General features: G+C 40.1%; 1 protein-coding gene and 1 pseudogene across 1 annotated transcript in view; one reads left to right on the plus strand and one right to left on the minus strand.

The window, feature by feature from the left end:
- Window positions 1-435: 435 nt before the first annotated feature.
- Window positions 436-540, plus strand: LOC126491797 (uncharacterized; annotated as a pseudogene).
- A 1,702-nt stretch (window positions 541-2,242) lies between these two features.
- Rab8b (RAB8B, member RAS oncogene family) overlaps window positions 2,243-18,298 on the minus strand; it is a 68,874-nt gene continuing 52,818 nt past the window's right edge. Inside the window, exons 3-8 of the mRNA XM_050125706.1 lie at window positions 17,364-17,424; window positions 11,228-11,305; window positions 10,314-10,403; window positions 9,245-9,310; window positions 7,070-7,120; window positions 2,243-6,293 (exon numbers count right to left, since the gene is read on the minus strand). Of these exons, the coding sequence (XP_049981663.1) occupies window positions 6,201-6,293; window positions 7,070-7,120; window positions 9,245-9,310; window positions 10,314-10,403; window positions 11,228-11,305; window positions 17,364-17,424 (439 nt within the window). The 3' untranslated portion in view covers window positions 2,243-6,200. The remainder of the gene's footprint in view (window positions 6,294-7,069; window positions 7,121-9,244; window positions 9,311-10,313; window positions 10,404-11,227; window positions 11,306-17,363; window positions 17,425-18,298) is intronic.

Raw genomic sequence — 18,298 nt, forward strand, 5'->3', positions numbered from 1 at the left:
TATTGGGAACTCACCAAGGCCAGCTGGCCTGGGTCTGAAAAAGCCTGGGTTAAAACCGGTCTCGCTGAACATAGTGGACAATGAGGACTACTGAGACCTCAAGAACAATGGCAATGGGTTTTTGATCCTACTGCACCTATTGGTTTTGTGGGAGCCTAGGCAGTTTGGATGCTCACCTTACTAGACCTGGATGGAGGTGGGTGGTCCTTGGACTTCCCACAGGGCAGGGAACCCTGATTGCTCTTTGGGCTGACGAGGGAGGGGGACTTGATTGGGGGAGGGGGAGGGAAAGGGGAGGCGGCGGTGGGGAAGAGACAGAAATCTTTAATAAAGAAATAAATTAAAAAAAAAGATGAGGTACAAATGGCCCACAAACATTTGATAAAGTGTTCAATCTCACTAGATATCAAAGAAATGCAAATGCAAACTACACTGAGAAGACTACTTTCAGGGATCGTTTCTATAGTTGCTTATCAGAGAAATTTCTCTGTGTAGAGGACCCAAGTGCAACAGGAGGGTGTGATCACTATTCTTGGTTGTCAACTTGATCACATCTGGAATGAACTATGATGCAGAATCTGTGAGAGATTCTTTTTGCTTGGGCGAACCCAGTTCTAGTACGGACCTTTGAAGTACGAAGACACACATCTTTGATCTGAATCTTGAGGCTGAAGACACAACTTTAATGTAGGCCACTCCTTCTGCTGGAAACCTTTGTAAAGACAGAGGAGGAGGAAGCTTTTGCTCTTTGCCCACTTGCCATCATCTTGCTAGCAGTCACCCCTTCACTGGCATTGGAGGCTCCTCTTCTTTGGGATCCCAGCGTCTACTTTAGACCATCGGAGAGATCATGCTTTGTGGACTGAGCAACTACTGGATCCTTGGACTTTTCATTCAGTCAGCCATTGTTGGATTAGCTGAACTGCAGTCCGTAAGTCATCCCAATAAATCCCCTTGAATATAAATTAATGTAGTATATATTAATATATTGGTATTTTAATAATTATATTTAGAGAGAGCAAGAGAGATTCATTCTCTAAGTTCTGCTACTGTAGAGAGCCCTGACCACTACAGAGTGTACTTCACTGAGAATGACCTCACTAGACAAGGACAGGCACAGCCCTGCCTGAAGTGTGAGAAATGTGGAAAGACGCTGCCTGTGGGGCCTTGCTGAGCATGAAGGCAAGCCCTGCTGCAACTATTCCTATTCGTCAAGTACATTCAGCCCAAATGGGCATGGTGGAACTGAAAGCCATACTTCAAGTAGTCCCCGGTTGCGGAATTCCTTCGTTTGCCTAGGCACATACTAGACCTTACCCCTAGATACCAGGGGCTCTCAGTAACCGTTCATGCCCTTAATAAATCTCTTTGGGAGGGGGAAAATAAACTACAGAGAGAGATCATCTTAGCCCAGTCTGAACAGCAAGACTTAATTAATAAAACAAAACCAGGTCTCACACCTTTAGTTCCAGCACTGCTGAGGTAGAAGGCAAGGGGACTTCTGTGAGTCTCAAGTACTATACAAGGCCAATCAGGGCTACACAGTGAGACCATCAAAGAAAAAAAAAAGGAAGAAAAGAAATACTGGCAGGAATGAAGGGTGTGGACAAAAGGAACTCTTATACACTGTTGGTGGCAATGTCAACTATGGAAGTTGGCGTGAAGCTTCCTCAAAGTTGAAAGTAGATCTTCCAAATGACCCAGCTATCTGAAGAACTCTACGTCAATACGTCACAGAGGCTCTTGCACATCGATGTTTATTGTAGCACTCTTTGTAGTAGCTGAGTCATTAAACCAACCTAGGTGTCAAACTATAGAGGAATGGATAAAGAAAATGTGGCATATATACACAAGGGAACTTTTTTAGCCACAGAGAGCAATGCCATTTGCAAAAAAATTAATATAACTAGAGCTATTCATATTAACAGATTTAAAGCAATCTTAGATAAATATCGGATGTTTCCTTCATTTATGGGTCCTAGATTTTATAGATACATAAAACCGTGTGTGTGTTTGTGTGTGTGTGTGTGTGTGTAAAGGTGGCTAATAGGAGAGGGAAGGAAAAGATGGGAAGGTGAAACAGTCGGTACAAGGAGGTAATATACTCAACCTACCTTATTTATATACTTGCATTTAAATGTCCTCATGAAACTCAGTACCATGTAAAATGAACATAGATCAATTAAAATACAGTTTAAAATCTATATATATTCTAAAATGTACAATCCACTTAAGAATCATGAACATTTTCATTATGTAGTTTTTATTTTAGATGAACATTATTGTAAAAAAAAAAAAAGTCCACCGGGAATAAAAATCCATTTTTTTAAAAACACAGCTTTAGTATCAGTATAGTTAATGACCTGGCTTCAGCAGACCAGCCACAAGGCAGGTCTGTATTATCCACAGGAGCTTTCCACAGTAAGCCACTGGAGCAAAGGAAAATATGTTTAAGCACACAAGTCTATGAAAAACCTCCATAGTTCCCACGGGGGCATGATTTTCATCAGACAGTTCCCAGCGTTTTGCATTAAGGGAACGGTAGCATCAGCTGCAGACAGTCAAGACAAACCCATCTGTAAGGCCATTGGAATGAACAATCAGAAGTTCACTTTTTAAAAAGGTACAAAGATGAAATATAAAGTTCTGTTAGTTCCTGGCATATGGCACACATCTCAAGACACAAAGTTAAAATATGGAAATCCTTAAAACAAATGCTTGCTGATTTTCTTTTCTATACTCAGTCATTTAGTTTCTTTCTAATGAACATGGCACTCATAAATTTTATTAGTATCTCCTGACCTGCTATGTCCTTCTGAATCAAGGGATTTCATTTTCAGACAGTCTTCTCTGCCACTGGGTGTAATGAGAAACATAAATGAAGGTTCTTTGTTTTGTTTATGTTTTTTGAAGTCTAAAAAACTGAATTGAAGAAATTTTGAGATCAGTAAACCAACATAATGAAATGCGGTTTTAAAGTTCTAGGCTTAGAATCTCATCTTTAAAGATTAAGATATATTTTTAAAAGCATCTAAGTCATAAGCTTGAAGAGAAAGTCTGCTAATTTGTTGTTGTACTGCTCAGAGGACGATACTTCCTAAGCCCTAACAAAGATTCTCAGAATTTGGAGCCTTTAAATTGCAGTGATCATTTCTAACTTGGAATAATCCATTGTATATTGCACAACTAAATTCACTGACGGACAGGGCAGTAACATTTTTTGTATGCTACTGGATATTGACATGCATGCTTTCTTTGAAACTAAGGTGTCAATTTCTCTTTTCCAAGGATGTCTTCAGTTCAAAACAAGATAAAACATGCTGTCTAAATTTTGTTGAATGCTTAGAGGCTGGCTCACTGTTTTTCTTCCAGGTATTAGAATATTAGTTAGCTAAATGAGGTATAATAAAAAAAAGTCCTTCAAAGTAAAGAGTCTTCAGGAAATTATAACAAAAACTGCATAAAATGTCCACGTGCAGTAAGAAGCCCTGCAGTTTCCCTGACCAGTATGCAGGGAGAACAATTCAGCATCATCTGAAGAAAGAGGCTAGAATAGGTTCCCAGTGAAACATTGTGCAACCAACTGATTTACATGCTACTTAGTTACAGCACTCTTCACTGACTGGTACCCTCAGACTCTTTTTGAAACTTCTGAGTCCAACTATTGTCAAAAAATTAGCATAATATTAATAAAGTGCAGCCACTGACCCACTAATACTGCTGCAAAATCTCTATGTACCCTATCTGTAAGATCACAACAATGTGTACACACGCGCGTGCACACACACAAAAGAGAAACCTAGATTTCTTGAGTTTCAGCAGGGAACAGACAATTATCTGTCACTAAATTCATCTACAAATAGAAAAAATAATGCACCATATGTACATCAGTAAGCAAAGTTGTTGGGTTGTTTTTACCATGCAGAAAGTGAATTTCCTATGGTCTGAGTTCAAATTATATACAATTTAGCAGAGCTAAATGTAAGAAAATAGCAAGGACAATTTATTTCTATATAACAGAGAATATACTCCCAGTTTGCTGCTACTTCAAAGAGCACTTTTAGACTCACCTAACATTTACAGGCTCATTCAAAGAGAAGAGTTCATGGAGACTAGTTATTAACCCACAAAGACACAACAAGAGTGAAGATTCAAAAGCAAAGCATTCTGGTTTGTTTGTTTAAAAAAAAAAAAGCTGACCAAAGAACATGTCAGTTTTGGTTTGCAGACAACCCCTGAGATAGAAACCAAAGTGTTAAGACACCAAACAGTCAGAGGTAAATACTAAGAGAATTACATTCGTATATGGTGTCACAGCTCCTGCTGTTTGCAAAGTACTTTGCTATCATTGTAACTGCTTGAACTTTTTTCCCCAGAAAAGTAGTGATAAGACATTTCTAAAAAAAAAATATCATCTTTAATTTGAATATATTTAATTTGAAGATGTTAGACTTACAATCAATTCTCACTGAGAGAACTACTTACATCTGGACAGTAATGTGTGACTTTAAGCTGATAGGTAACTAGGGAAAAAGAAGAAAAGGCTAAAGTTTGTCCACAGTAAAGTCAGTGTATCCACCAAAAATAACTCTGGTATGCTTGCAGCCACTGGAATGCTTTTGAGTATTCCCACAGAAGGGAAGGCCTGACTGGCCCAAGTACTGAAGCAGAATTCCCCATGTAACCAAATATCCATGTCCATCTCCACTTCCAGGTCTTAAAGGACGGCACAAGAGCAGGGGGAGTGACTGCTACCAGCTCCTTTCCCTTGTCACCTGTTTCTAGGCCCTCTGCGTTAGGACACCGAAGGCTACAACAACAGCAGTGACATTATGATCTGTATTTGGCACGTAATTTAACACTAAACACCTCCTGCCCCCTCTAGTGTGTTTTATCTACAAAAGAAACATCAGAACCAGCATTTGATGAGAAGGCAGCAAAGCTTTCGGTTGGCTCTGGCCTAGATAGCGACACCACATCTCTAACTACAAACCTAAATGCAAAGGGCTGGGTTCTATACATTCAGCAATGGCTGTTTGAAAGCTGAAACCTGGATCATATGTGCTCTAATGAAAAGACAAGATTTCTGGAGGATGTGTTAGGTCTAATTACTTTTATATTTTTTTTAAACACCAAATAGAACCAAAAATCATTATTTTCAACATTACTAAGAGCTATATCTTACACCATCATGTCTAATTTCTCTCCATATAAGTATGTTTTACGCAAACTGAAATCTAAATCTAACCTTTGTTAACTCTCTCACAGACGGGGACTATGGTTAAAAAATGGGTAAGACAAGCTAATGGGTAAAACTAAGAAAGAATATTTACATATTCTGGTGTGATAACAAAGCCCTAATGACCATTTCTCTCCCCATGTGAAATCCCAATGCATGAAGTTCACAGACAGACACAAGAGTTCTTACATAGATTGTTGGTTTTAGATTAGTAAATAATGACAAGACGTCAGGCAAGAAAAGGGACAGCAAATACGACCCTCAGAAACAGTGAGACTACAGTGCTTTCTACATGCTGTTTCAGAGGAGCCAGTGGCAGCCAACTTAAAAAGAACAGCTACTCCGGAATGAGCAAAATTGATAACCACCTGAAAAGATGAAAATGATGTGGCCTCTGTGAATAGATGGGTATTTTATGAATTTTAAAAGTTAATCAGAATTTAATGATTTGTAAGAACACTGTAAATCAAAGTCCTTTAATAAATGCTACCAATAAAAGAACTTTTGGCCATATGACCCAGACCAACCATCCTTTAATTTTAGAGGTTGCTCTGTTTAATGTTCTGCTGTCTTTAAATATTCCCAAATATGTAAGTCTAGAACTTCATGCCACTAAAGTGCTCAGTTAGGAGTCTAAGATTATGCTGTACCACAGAAAGACCGACACTCATGTGCAAAGAAAGATGGCAGCTTCCAGACAGGCAGTAAAACAAGGAAAAACCAGTTAGGTCCTGCAAGTGTCTCCACGTAATTGCTTCCATGTTTGAAGAAAGGAGCCTGCTCTTTTGCTAGGCCATGAGGCTGGAATCCACTTGGTGTTCTGTGTTGAGAGGTCTAGAGTTCCATGGTGCTCTCCGCAGCAGTCGGGCGAGGTGACTCTGAGGCTGGGTAACCTGTGCTTTCAGAGAAGCAGGGAAGGGCCCTCTAGGTATACTGCAGTCTCTCAGAAATGAAGAGTTCATCAAAGCAATGAACAACGGAAGAAACTTGTCTTCTTAGACCGGTTTTCTGTTATTTTCACTGGCCCGCCTGCTCCTGATGAATTGCTGTCATTCTGAAAAACAGGACATGAAGCTGCTAAGGAAACAGAAATTTTAGCTTTGACCTCAATTTCCTATAAAGTATAAGCACACCATGTGAGGAATACACTCCAGTACACGCTCTCCCGTGCTCACTGCCAAGTTCTACCAGAGAAGGAATTAGTTAAGTCTCAGCATTGCCTTCTTTTTTGCAAGTGGTGGACTAAGAAGAGACAAATATTCTTAGGCTAGTTAGCACTTTGGTTTTAACCATGTGTTAGGGAGGACGACCCTCTATCTAGTTTAAAGCGATTTCAGCCAAGGCCTGTTAGGTGTCAGGAATAATGATGGAAACAGGGCTAAGGCAGTAGCAAGAGGAGTTGGTAATAGAAGGGAGATACTTTTCATGAGGACCCACGGTAAAATGAACTTTAGGACGACCTAAAGATTCTCTGACAGTTCAAATTGAAGCAAACTTGAGCAACTCCAAGATCATCATCATTACATAGATATAAGTATGTATTATATGAAAATTGAACTAGACAATTTTATGAAAAAAGAAATTTCTACCATTATTATTTTCACTATTCTGATAAAAATTCAATTAACTACCACTTAAGGAGCCAGAGAAAAGAGACAGCTGTGGTGCAGAAACAACCCAAAGCAATAGAAAATAGAACCATGGTACAATCATAAGAAAGCATCGGGAACAAGTAAGTTTAATGTGAGCATATTATAATCATGCTGTCCATTCTGTTGAGTACCAAGCTGAAAGGCTGTATCATAAAAAAAAACTATAAGTGATACAAACCATTTTTCTGTTGAGTTTTGTCATTATATCCCGTGCAAGTGTAAAAAATGCCTAAAGGTAAAATAAACAAACAACATTATTGTTAAATAATTGTATTTCAAAACAGAAATATAGAATTTTTAATATTTATTTGTGAATATATCACTGCAGAGTTTCTAATTGAAAAAATAGTATAATTAAAATTTTAGCATATACGTTATTGGCTTTTTCAGTTATATCGCATTTTCCAGTGTTGTCACATTGTTATTCCTTCATCAAATATTTTATGCATGTAATGTTTGCCACAAGTTCCTAATGTGGCACACACAGTTAGAAGTAGTTTTCTCAATACACTAAGAACAGGGGAGAGGCTCTGTTTAAACCACCCTGCTCCCCTAGGGAAAGGCTTCAATCTCTGGCCCAGATGATGCTTGCCTTAGGGTTACTATTGCTGTGATCGAACACTATGACCAAAGCAACTTGGGGAGGAAAGGGTTATTCAGATCATGCTTCCACATCACAGTTCATCATCAAAGGAAATCAGGACAGAAATTTAAGCACAGCAAGAACCTGGAGCTGATAAAGAAGCCATAGAAGGTGCTGCTCACTGGCTTGCTTCACATGGCTTGCTCAGCCTGCTTTCTTATAGAACCTAGAACAACCAACCCAGGGGTAGTACCACCCACAATGAGCTCAGTCCTCCTCCATCAATCACTACGAATTAAGAAAATGCCCTAACTACTGATCTTACAGAGGCATTTTCTCAATTAAGATCCCTTCCTCTCTGATGACTTTAACTTGACCTAAAACTATCCAACACGATGTTAAAATCTGTTTAGGAAGTGCCCTAAGAACAAGTATGGGTTAAACTATAGCACTAAGAGTCCATCTCACAACAACCTATATCTTTCCTTTCTGACCTCTTCTGAGGACATACTTAAGTATGCAGAATCGGCCATGCCTTAATACTTTGAACTGCTGGTTCCCGGAACTCACTTAAACCACATGTGCACACACGTGTAGAAATCAATTTAAAAGGGAGCTGAGACCCACTTCACTCACTGGCTTCTTTAAAAACATCTGTCATCATTTTTACTTTGTTTCCACAGAGGTATGAAATTCTGGGGTCAAGATTGAGGGGTGCCCCACAGGAGCTCCCCAACTTTGGTGGAAGGAATCTGTTCACAAAAGAAGGAAGTTTGCTTTTCTTTTTATCTATGCTTATGAAAATAAATCAGTGTCAAGTTCCTGTTTCTCAATACTCAGTAGGCAACCTGAAAATTAGTGCTGATTGTTTCACAGAAGCAAAAGTCCTGACAGGTACCCACTGACCACCAAGGCCACTTAAGTCTAGAAGAGAAGAATCTAAGACGCTACAGCCTAGTTGGAACTGTGAGGACCATTAAGCACAGGTACTAACTCTATTACATGGCAGATAAAGACACAGATCATCTACCGTTTTCTAGAGCAGGTTTTCTTCACAAAGGGTAGAAATACTGGTGATATTTTGTTAATTTTTAAAAACTGATCATAAAATTATAATTTTCATCTGTTCTTTGAAGACCTTAGATGAGCTTCTTAAAATTATTTTTACTACATTTTAATTGCTTGTTGTGTTTGTGTGTATAGATAATGTTCACCACAATGCAAACACAGCAGTCAGAAGACATGGGTCCTAAAGCTCAAACTCGGACGCCCTGGCAAGCTCCTTTGCCCTCTGAGCCATCTTGCCAGCCCCCCAGATAATTCTGTTATAATGGCTAACTTAATGGAAATGTATTAAGACTAATCTATGAAAACTACTTTCTTATATCTAATAAATGCCATAGTATTACAGTGTCATGCTTAATCTACTTCAAATGTATACACAAAGGGAGTCCATTCAAGAGACAGCAGTTTAATTCAAGTGATTGTGCTTGTCTGCTGACGGCGAGCAGGGAAGGACGACAAATGAGCAGAGGACACTGAGTCTGCAATTGCTAACTCCCAAACAAATAGCTGCACTGAACTTAATATGAACTCGTATCTCCTCTCTTCCGAGAATCTTAATTGAGCAATCTTAACATAACCCATGTGGAGGCCATATGCAAGAAATCCAGGGGGCAGAGTCTATGTAAAAACCCAAGGCATAAAAGTACTCAGGACGCTTGGACTGGGTTGAGCTGCTACCTAGCGAGACCACCATACATTCCTTACCTCTTCTACATTTGTGCTGGATTTTGCACTTGTCTCCAAAAATTTAATCCCGTAGTCAATTGCTAACTGAAAGGCAAACAGAAATCAAATTTAGTGAAAGTGGCTTGGACATACAAAGCCCTTAGTAGAATATACATTTGTCAAAGCCCCCAAGAGTCTATGCCAGAACTCATGGTTTTCACTTTTGTTTGTTTTCTTATACTGTGCTTTAAATTCTATAATTTAACATAGTTTAAAAATGACACAGCTTCTGTTTAAAATGTCATGTTAGAAATTTGTTCTGTTGTACTTGTGAGTCTCTAACAAACACACAAGAAAAACTATGAGATGGAGTCTCAGTCTTACCACCACCTGGGATTCATTTACTCCTTTATCTTGTCTCCAGGAGCAGAACTTTCCAAGTGTAACTAGCCTGACCTTCCTTTCTGAAAGAACTGCCCTGTGAAATAGAACGGCAAATCTGAACTCTTTTCAGAGTTCTAACCCATGTAACACTACTCAAATCAAGTGAAGGTTTCCAAGGACACGTTGGTGCTCACACTGAAAGACAAACGGGTTTGCGCCCATCACTGCAGAAAAGTCTCTCAAGAACTGAGAAAATACAATAAGCAAACGTGACAAAAAAGAATCATTTACTCTACAGATGTAGACAGTCAGGTGCCTGTAGAGGTCACCTCCTCATGAACTGAAGCTAACTCTCTATACTCTAGGGAAAACAATGACCTGGAAAGTGATTATGGCTGAAATTTCACCTACACTAGTATAGGTTTTCAGAAACTGAGCATTTCTCACAAATCTGAAAGAGCCTGAACAAGAGTTGCTGGATCTTAAGAAAGGCCAGTTTGTCCCTCCCAGCATCCTCTAGGGCTGAGTCCTGACTGGATGCTATAAACGGGGTTGGACCTGAATACTAATGCCCACTATCCAAGTACAGACTACATCTCACTGTTGTTTGATAGTCAGTTCTTGAGAGACTAAAGCAGGTATTTTAAAAACGCAAGTCAGTACCAAGAAAACAAAAGCTGAATGGCAGTGGACTCCACCCTTTACACATCTGGTTCAAACTCACCTTCTCCCCTCTTTCTTTTGACACTTGTCTTTTGTCATTCATATCACATTTGTTACCCAGGATCATTCTTTCAACATCTGAAGAGGCGTGCTGCAGGGAGAAACAGTGCAATATAAAAACAGCCTGAACGAGACCACCCCAACCTGTGGGAAACATGGCAGCTTGACTATCTTTCACTCAACACAAGCCTAATTCAGAAAGACGTTTAAAGGTAGAAGGGAGAATTACTTCAGCTCAGAGCCTTCACAGAGCCTATACAAACATCTTCCCCCAAAGGCTCACATTTATTCTCGTAACTCATATACAACAGCCAAACCTTCCAACAAGTATTCCAGCCAAAAATAGAAGAAACTTAAGTACTGAGTCACCCAGTAGAGAAAGCAACCTGGGTTCTAACTATATAAAAAGATCAATTATATGGGTTCATTCAAATGTGCTAAATTATTTCCTAGTCAGTTTCTTTCTGAAATACCACGGAGATTTCAAAGAAAACTTAGTACCAACTATCCTGGAACTAACCCAAATGTCAACTATCTATGGAGAAAAAAATGTTAGGGAAAAAAAGTTGCAGAAATCTATTTATTTATGCTAGTGAAAGAGCTGGGAACCAGATGTCTTAGCTGTAGATAGTCTTCCAGGCTTCATGGACACTGGCAAGTCACTCCTTCCTCACCTGTTTCCTTAGGGGAAAAACACGGACCCAGATGATGTTGTCTAAGCTCTGACCTGAGTTTAATGAAAACTCTCCTGTCTACTATCTCTATAGAGCTGTTGACCTGCCACCATTGGGGATAGCTTTCTTCAGTGGGCAGGGTGGGCCTGTCCCGCCCTTTCTACCCCTCAGCAGCAGCCACCTCCAGGAGAAAGCGACAGCCCACCACATGCCCAGCACTGCTACTCGCTTCCAGACATACCTCTTCAATGTTTCTTATCCAGTTTTTAATATTGTCAAAGGATTTTTCATTGGTGATGTCATAGACCAGCATAATTCCCTATGGGAGGAAACAAAAGGCTTTCTGTCATATTTCATATACTTACAGCTCACAATGCAGGACACCTGCCTTTCTTTTGTCTTTTTTGTGGTCTTTAAACTTATTCATAATAAATTTGAAAAATAAAGAGGCAAAAACAAAAGAATTCTGCTATTGTTTCACTGTCTAAATGAACTGTTAACATCTTCACTGTTAACTTTAATGACTTAGTGATTGTGGGAAAAGTGAGCCGCTCTTTATACCTGACCTCAGGTGATAGTGATCAGCACCAGCTGGAGCTCCAGGCCTGGCTAAGTAAGACAGGGACAGTGAATGCTCAGAGGAAGAGGGACATTTCCAGAGCATATTCACTCGTTACAAATGGAAATAATTCTTTTTATCCCTCTACTGAGACCGAGACCATACTGTTCTAAATTTTTTGTTTCAATACAGGTTTACCTGTATTGAATACAGGCTTTCAATATAGGCTCACAATGCTACCATTTGTCTTAACACTAATAACTCATATGAAAGCATAATGTATTTATTGCATGGGTTAGTTAAGGCATTGTCATTGTGTTTTTAAATATTTCCCTGCCTGGTAAAAATCTAAAAGATTTATCTTCCAAATTAATTCAAATAATGCCTCTATGCTAAGTGCCCAGACCACTGCTCAGTATTGTGAGAACTGTGTGAGCCAGTCATGGGTGCCCTTGCAGAAGAGAGACTGGAAGAGGTTAAGCATGAAAATAGGAAGGCAGCTGAAGACCAGGCAACAGCTCCAGGAAAGGCTGATTAAGGAGAATCTAATAAGCTGGTACATGAGAGGAAGTCAGGCTCTGAAAATATCGAGTCATAGGATCTCCAGGACCATTCTCAATACTGTGAGTGCTATGTGCACTTAAGTATCAATCCATTTAACAGTATGGAGTTGGCTGGCAGTACAGTGTAGAGTGCTTGCCTAGTGTGGGTAAATCCTCCAGCCGGATGTCCAGCACCGTAAGAGAGTAAACAGAAAAAGAGACAGAGATACCGATTTCATGGCTGACCATGCACATGTCTGAAATCCTAACATTCAGGAGACAGAGAAGAACTTCAGGCCTGCCTAGGATCCACAGTAGAACTTTATCTAAAATAACACACACACACACACCACTAAAAAAAAACCTTCCAACTCCTCCCAAGAATTTGATGAGTACCTACTATGTGCTAGATACTCTGCTTATACTAGATATTCTGAGCAGTGACCAGGATAACCAAGGTCCCTTCTTTTCAAGAATGGTCAACAAAGAACACAGAGCAATATATAATTAACTAGAATTCTAACAAGTGCTACAAAGAAGCATGGGGAGCTTTGAACTAAAACAACTGGGGCATAATCTTATCTGGTGAAAAGGTTCAAGTAGTGAGGACAGTTTCTCTAGGAAAATGAGTAAATGAGTAAAGCGAAGGCATGAAGACCGAGTAGAGTCAACCTGACAAAAGGGCTGGGACTGATGATGAAGGAAGCCCAAGGTGCCTGCCACTTAGCAAAACAAAAACAAAACAACAAAAACAAATCCAATAGCATTCTGTCATTGCACATCCAGCATACACTCAACAGACTCAAAGGAAGCTTAAGGGGCTGGAGAGATGGCTCAGTGGTTAAGAGCACTGGCTGTTCTTTCAGAGGTCCTGAGTTCGATTCCCAGCAATCGCATGGTGGCTCGCCACCATCTATGGTGTGAATAAAGGCATACATTCAGATAGAGCGCTTATATGCATAAAATAAATAAATAAATAAAATCTTTTTTTTTTTTTTTTTTTAAAAAGAAGATACACAAATCTATTGAGAAAAAGGACAAGATGGGTCCAAGAAGGCAGACCAAGCAAGATGTCCTTTAGGGAACACTGTCTAGACAGCAACTGTTAGGTATCTCCTATAGTCACCACAAATTCTCACAAGTAAAATAGAAGATTGTGAGTCCCTCCCAAATCTCCTACTCTTCCTTTACTATCACACGGTGAAGGGCAATAAAAGCCTGGCAGCAGTGTCAACACCTGGGGTTTCCCTCCTAGCCAGTCCCTAGGACCTGGAGAGCCTGTGGTCCTCCTCCACTCATGTACTCAATTATTAGATTCTCCTCAGTTAGCCTTTCCTGGAACTGCTGACCCAATCTTCAGCTGTCTTCCTGCTTTCACTCTGACCTCTTCTCGTCTCTTCCCTGAAAAGACACCCATGAGCGACTCGATGCTCAAACACTCACAGTGCCCTCTACTGTTCTCAGAATTAAATTCCACAGCATGGCAGGCAAAGTCCTGCACAGGCAGGCTTCCAACTTTGTCAGTAACTATAAATGTAAACATATACAAATCATATAAAACACATGAGACAAAAAAGCCAAGAAATAAAAAATATTAAGAGTTCTCTCTCAGGAAGATAGGATTTGAGATGATTTCTTGGAATTCCTAAAGCTTTTTTTATACCACTTATATCCACTTTTAACAGCAAGGGGAAAAGTATTGTTTTGTTTGTTTAAGACAGAGTCTCACTACATAGCCTTGATTGACCTGGAACTTGCTATATAAACCAGCTGGCCTTGAACTCAGAGAGATATGCCTGCCTCTACCTCTGCCTCCTGAGTACTGGAAGAAAAGATGTGTAAGTTTTAAAATGACAAGCAATATTCTCCTCTACCCCACCCTTCCTTGCCTCAAATGTTCATTTCACTTTGGCTATATACTTTGTAAAAGATTTTTAAAAAAAAATAAAAATGAAAAAGTGCACTTTTAAAATGGAAAAAGTATGTTTTATGCTACTTATCATTTACCACAATAAAAAAATAACAATAATTACTGATGCAAAGTATTTTGCTATCTACAGTTAAAATTAACCAAGTAACTACTATAGCACTATTATCTATCGTTTGGGCTAAATAATACCCTGTGTGCCTCAAGTGTCCCTTCCTTTGGTCAGCACAGAAATTGAACAGCATGGTGTGAAGGGTAGAGGCTCTCAAGCCGGATGCTTCTAGTTTAGGTACTTAACAGGGAGATCCTGGAAGGCAGTATTTTAGCCTTCTCGGTCTCCAATGTGAGATTCTTCTTAACTACTTAACCCAGAATTCGGGACATAACTTGGCCTCAACAAACAGCAGCTATTTATTACTAACTTACTTCTTTAATTTCAGTAGCAAAAGTCATTACACTATTTCCTATGGTTGTAAGGTAACTGATATTAATATGAACCTGCTAGAAATATAAATTAACTGTACCAGGTAAACTTTATAGATCCAGTATAGTCTACAATGAGAATTGTTGCCTAAGAATCCAGAAGTTCCTGGCCTATGAGAAATAGCAATAATGTAAGGACATGGCCCTTCTTCCCCTTGCAGCCTAATTGTCCAAGCAGGGTTTACTGTGAAGCCTGTAAACAAAACTAAGGAATTTCCATAGTGGCAGACTCCAGAAGAATATTGCATGCCTGATTCAACCAAACAAAGCACAGCCTGACCACCACCTGCTGGGAACGGCACACTCCCTGCAAATACAACAGCCCCAAACTCAGGGGGACAGCCTGAGAGACCCACGACTGCAACAGAACAGCATTTCTCTGGAGAGTCTTCCCCTGATTCACACTGTCAGCAAGTATTTACTGAGCCAGTACTATCCAGAACAGCGATCATCTGTAATTATGTGAACTAATAGGAAGGAAGATGAGGGAGTAGAAACATGAGAAAGCCAGATAATCCTTGAGTCTAAATTAAGTTACTCATCCCACTGGCCTCTTTCTTTGCACCATGTCCTAGAGCTAAATATCCAAGTGAGACAGTCACTTCACAAGGCAGTGTTCCTGCCTACTCTCAAGGGAAAGGAAACATAGAAATGGTGGACCACCTAATCCCAGAATGTAAAACACTGGCCAACACAAACACTAGTGTGTCTAAGATGCTTCTAATCAAAAGTTACCTGTGAACTACACCAAACCTTCCCTGTTAAAATGTTCTTTTTTATAGTCCTTGGAGAAACAAACACCAACAAATATATCCTTGGCACACACAAGAGGTCCCTTTCCTCTGATTCCAATCTAAGCAAAATAAAAGAGCAGTAATCATTCTCTTTATGATAATAAGAACACTTTACAATCTTAAAGGTATCTGCTCTGGCTAGTTTTTTTTTTTCAACTTAATACATACTAGAGTCATCTGAGATAAGGGAATCTCAACTGAGAAAATGTTTCCGTAAGATCGGCTGGTGGAGCATTTTCTTATTGATGGCTGATGCAAGAAGGTTCAACCCACTTGAGAGTCCTGAGTCCTAAGACAGCAAAGTGAGCATGCCATAAGAAACAAGCCAGTAGCTAGTACTTCTCCATGGCCTCGGCATCAGTTCCTGCACTTAGGTTCCTGCCTTGAGGATGATAGGACTACTAGTTATAAGAAGAAATAAATCCTTTCTTCCCAGTTGATTTTGATCACAGTATTTTATCGTAACAATAGAAACCCTAACTAAGACAGTATCACAGGGCCAAGTGTGAAGAACACAGTAAATGGCTAGTGGTATGCTAATGTGTTAACAGGAATCGTCATTCTTGTGGTAGAGATGAGTTACTAAGACTCAAAAAATGGTAGACAAAGGGAAATAGGGGAGGAAAAGGTGACAGTACTGTAGTGGAAGGACCTATGGATCCAGGTCATATCTTCCTGGAAGCAAAGGACAGCCATCACCCCTTCAGCTCTGTTACCTTTTGTTATTCCCAGGAGTCTCAGTAGCTGTACCTTACAACCTATCAGGTGGGCGCCATGAGCTTAATGTTGTATCTTTCAAAGACTGAACATATCATCAAAATTTAAGGCTCAAACTTGGGCTTGGCTTATACCTCCTTAATTTATTTGGTTTTTGGTACTAGAGAGTTAACATCAGGCACATTAACCGCATGTTCTACCAATGAGCCACATCCCTAGACTCAGGCCTAAAAGCTAGGGATGAAGCTCTATTCTGGGCCTGACATCCCAAGCACAGCCATACACTTCTGATTCCAAGGTGCTCACCCACCACTGTGTTCCCCACACCACACAGGACCTGCCCAGAATCAACAGACACTAAATGCATTGAGTAGAGAAGAATGTGAGGGCAGAAACAACCAAGTGATGGAACTATGATAATAAGGACATGGTCAGGAGTAGCCCAGAATGTCCTGGCAGCCAAGGTCCTCTAGAGTTATGAATCATCCAGCCACTTCCTAGCCAGGCAAGAAGCCATAATCAAGGCCAGGTTGTAGAGGTGGAGAGAGATACAGAGTGATATGGCTATAGGACTGAGGGATAAAAGAGACCAAGAAAGGAACACTTAGTCACAGGGTTTGTGGTTTGCTAAGACTGCCATCAAGTATTAAAGGAAAAAAGAACAAAAATATAAAAATACCTCAGCAGAATGTAGAGCAGTTCTAGAACATCTAAGAGTTAATGGCTTGATTACTTATTATTAACACTAATAGAAAAATATAACTACTAAAAATCAAATACAATTTTCAAAACCCTTAAAATCTCCTGATTTCACATTTAAAAGTTTATTTTTTTTTTCACTTTACTATATAGGGAGGAGAGGAAGCCCTTACTGAATTTGTGAGGATCAAATGGAGTCCCGACGGAATGTATATTATTGACAAGGACACAATACCCTGGACTCATAGGAATTATGAAAGCCTTCCTCTGGTCTATGTGTGAATGTTGACAGTGTACAGGAAGCATCTACGAAGACTGCCGTTTCCTCCTCCCGGATGTCCAGTGCCTAAACTGCCCCCAGATGACATTAGCCACACTCCTCCTTCTTCCTCTTGTGCACACTGCCAACGCTGATACAGTGTGTGCATGTGCTGCTTCATCAAAGCAAGCACAGCCACCCAAGCCCAGCTTGTCTGTCTGTCTGTCTGTCTGTCTATCCTGTCCTCATTCCCTGTTTGCTCCAGTCAGGTTTCCAGGACCAGGCTTGCCTTGCTGAAGAAGGCAGTTCTAGACTCTAGCTTCATAACTATATATAGGCGATGAATACACCTATTTTATTTTCGCCTGATGCCATAAAAATCCCAAAAGCCACTCACCATGGCTCCTCTATAGTATGCTGTTGTAATTGTTCGGAATCTTTCCTGGCCCGCTGTGTCCCTAAAATTTGAAACAAAAAAAGGAAAGAGTGATTTAAAAAGTTACCAGCAACACAGGTGAGGACTCCAAGTTACAGGAGATAGAATCCTGATCTGCTCCCAGTGCAATGTGGCTGGGAAAAGGAGCCTGAGACACAGACAGCACACTGTGCTTTGAGAGCCAGAGGCAGTGGTGGTCACAGGAGTCTGTCAGATCTCACAATGACTTGGATGAGAACCAGGACTTGATGGTAAAAGCAGCATCAGGAAACCAAATACATAGGTTCGCTAGGAACTGGCATGTGGGAGGAAACAGAGAATAGCTCTAAACTCTTGGGCTCCTGGAGGCAGCGGCAGTCCTTTCTCTAAGTGCTACATGATTAAGGCATTTTGCTTTCTTGACTGCATTGTGATTTCTGTACAAAGCAAACTGCTGAACCGGACTTACAACTGTGTACATTCTGCTCAGCATGGCTCCTCCAGAGCAGAGCCTGCAGTTAACTACACAGGAACCTGGAGTCTAACATCATTCTCCAAGTTCCCAAAGACTAAACATAAACATCTCAAATTTTTAATTTGTTTTTTAAATCCACAGTAGCCTGAATCAAGGCAAGGCATTATTTGTTTTCTTCCTTGCTTTTTCAGTTAAATAGGCTCTACTTAATAAATTATAAAATACCAGGGCTACTGAAGACCTCTACTCTTTATCAGTGTAACTCATTTACAGGTGAGAAAAAGCAGAGCCTGGGAAGACACAATGGTTTGGAGAAGCTTCCCCCAATGGCCACATCTTCAAGGCTTAGTCTTTGGGGTGGTGGTACTGGGAGGTGGTTGAATCTTGACTGGGCTTAGTGGGAAGTCCTTATGTTACAGGAAGCACGTTCTTCAAGTGAACT

The sequence above is a fragment of the Alexandromys fortis genome, unplaced genomic scaffold, assembly GCF_014885135.2.
Source record: "Alexandromys fortis isolate MF-2015 unplaced genomic scaffold, M_Fortis_MF-2015_v1.1 scaffold_22, whole genome shotgun sequence".
In the NCBI taxonomy this organism is placed as follows: domain Eukaryota; kingdom Metazoa; phylum Chordata; class Mammalia; order Rodentia; family Cricetidae; genus Alexandromys; species Alexandromys fortis.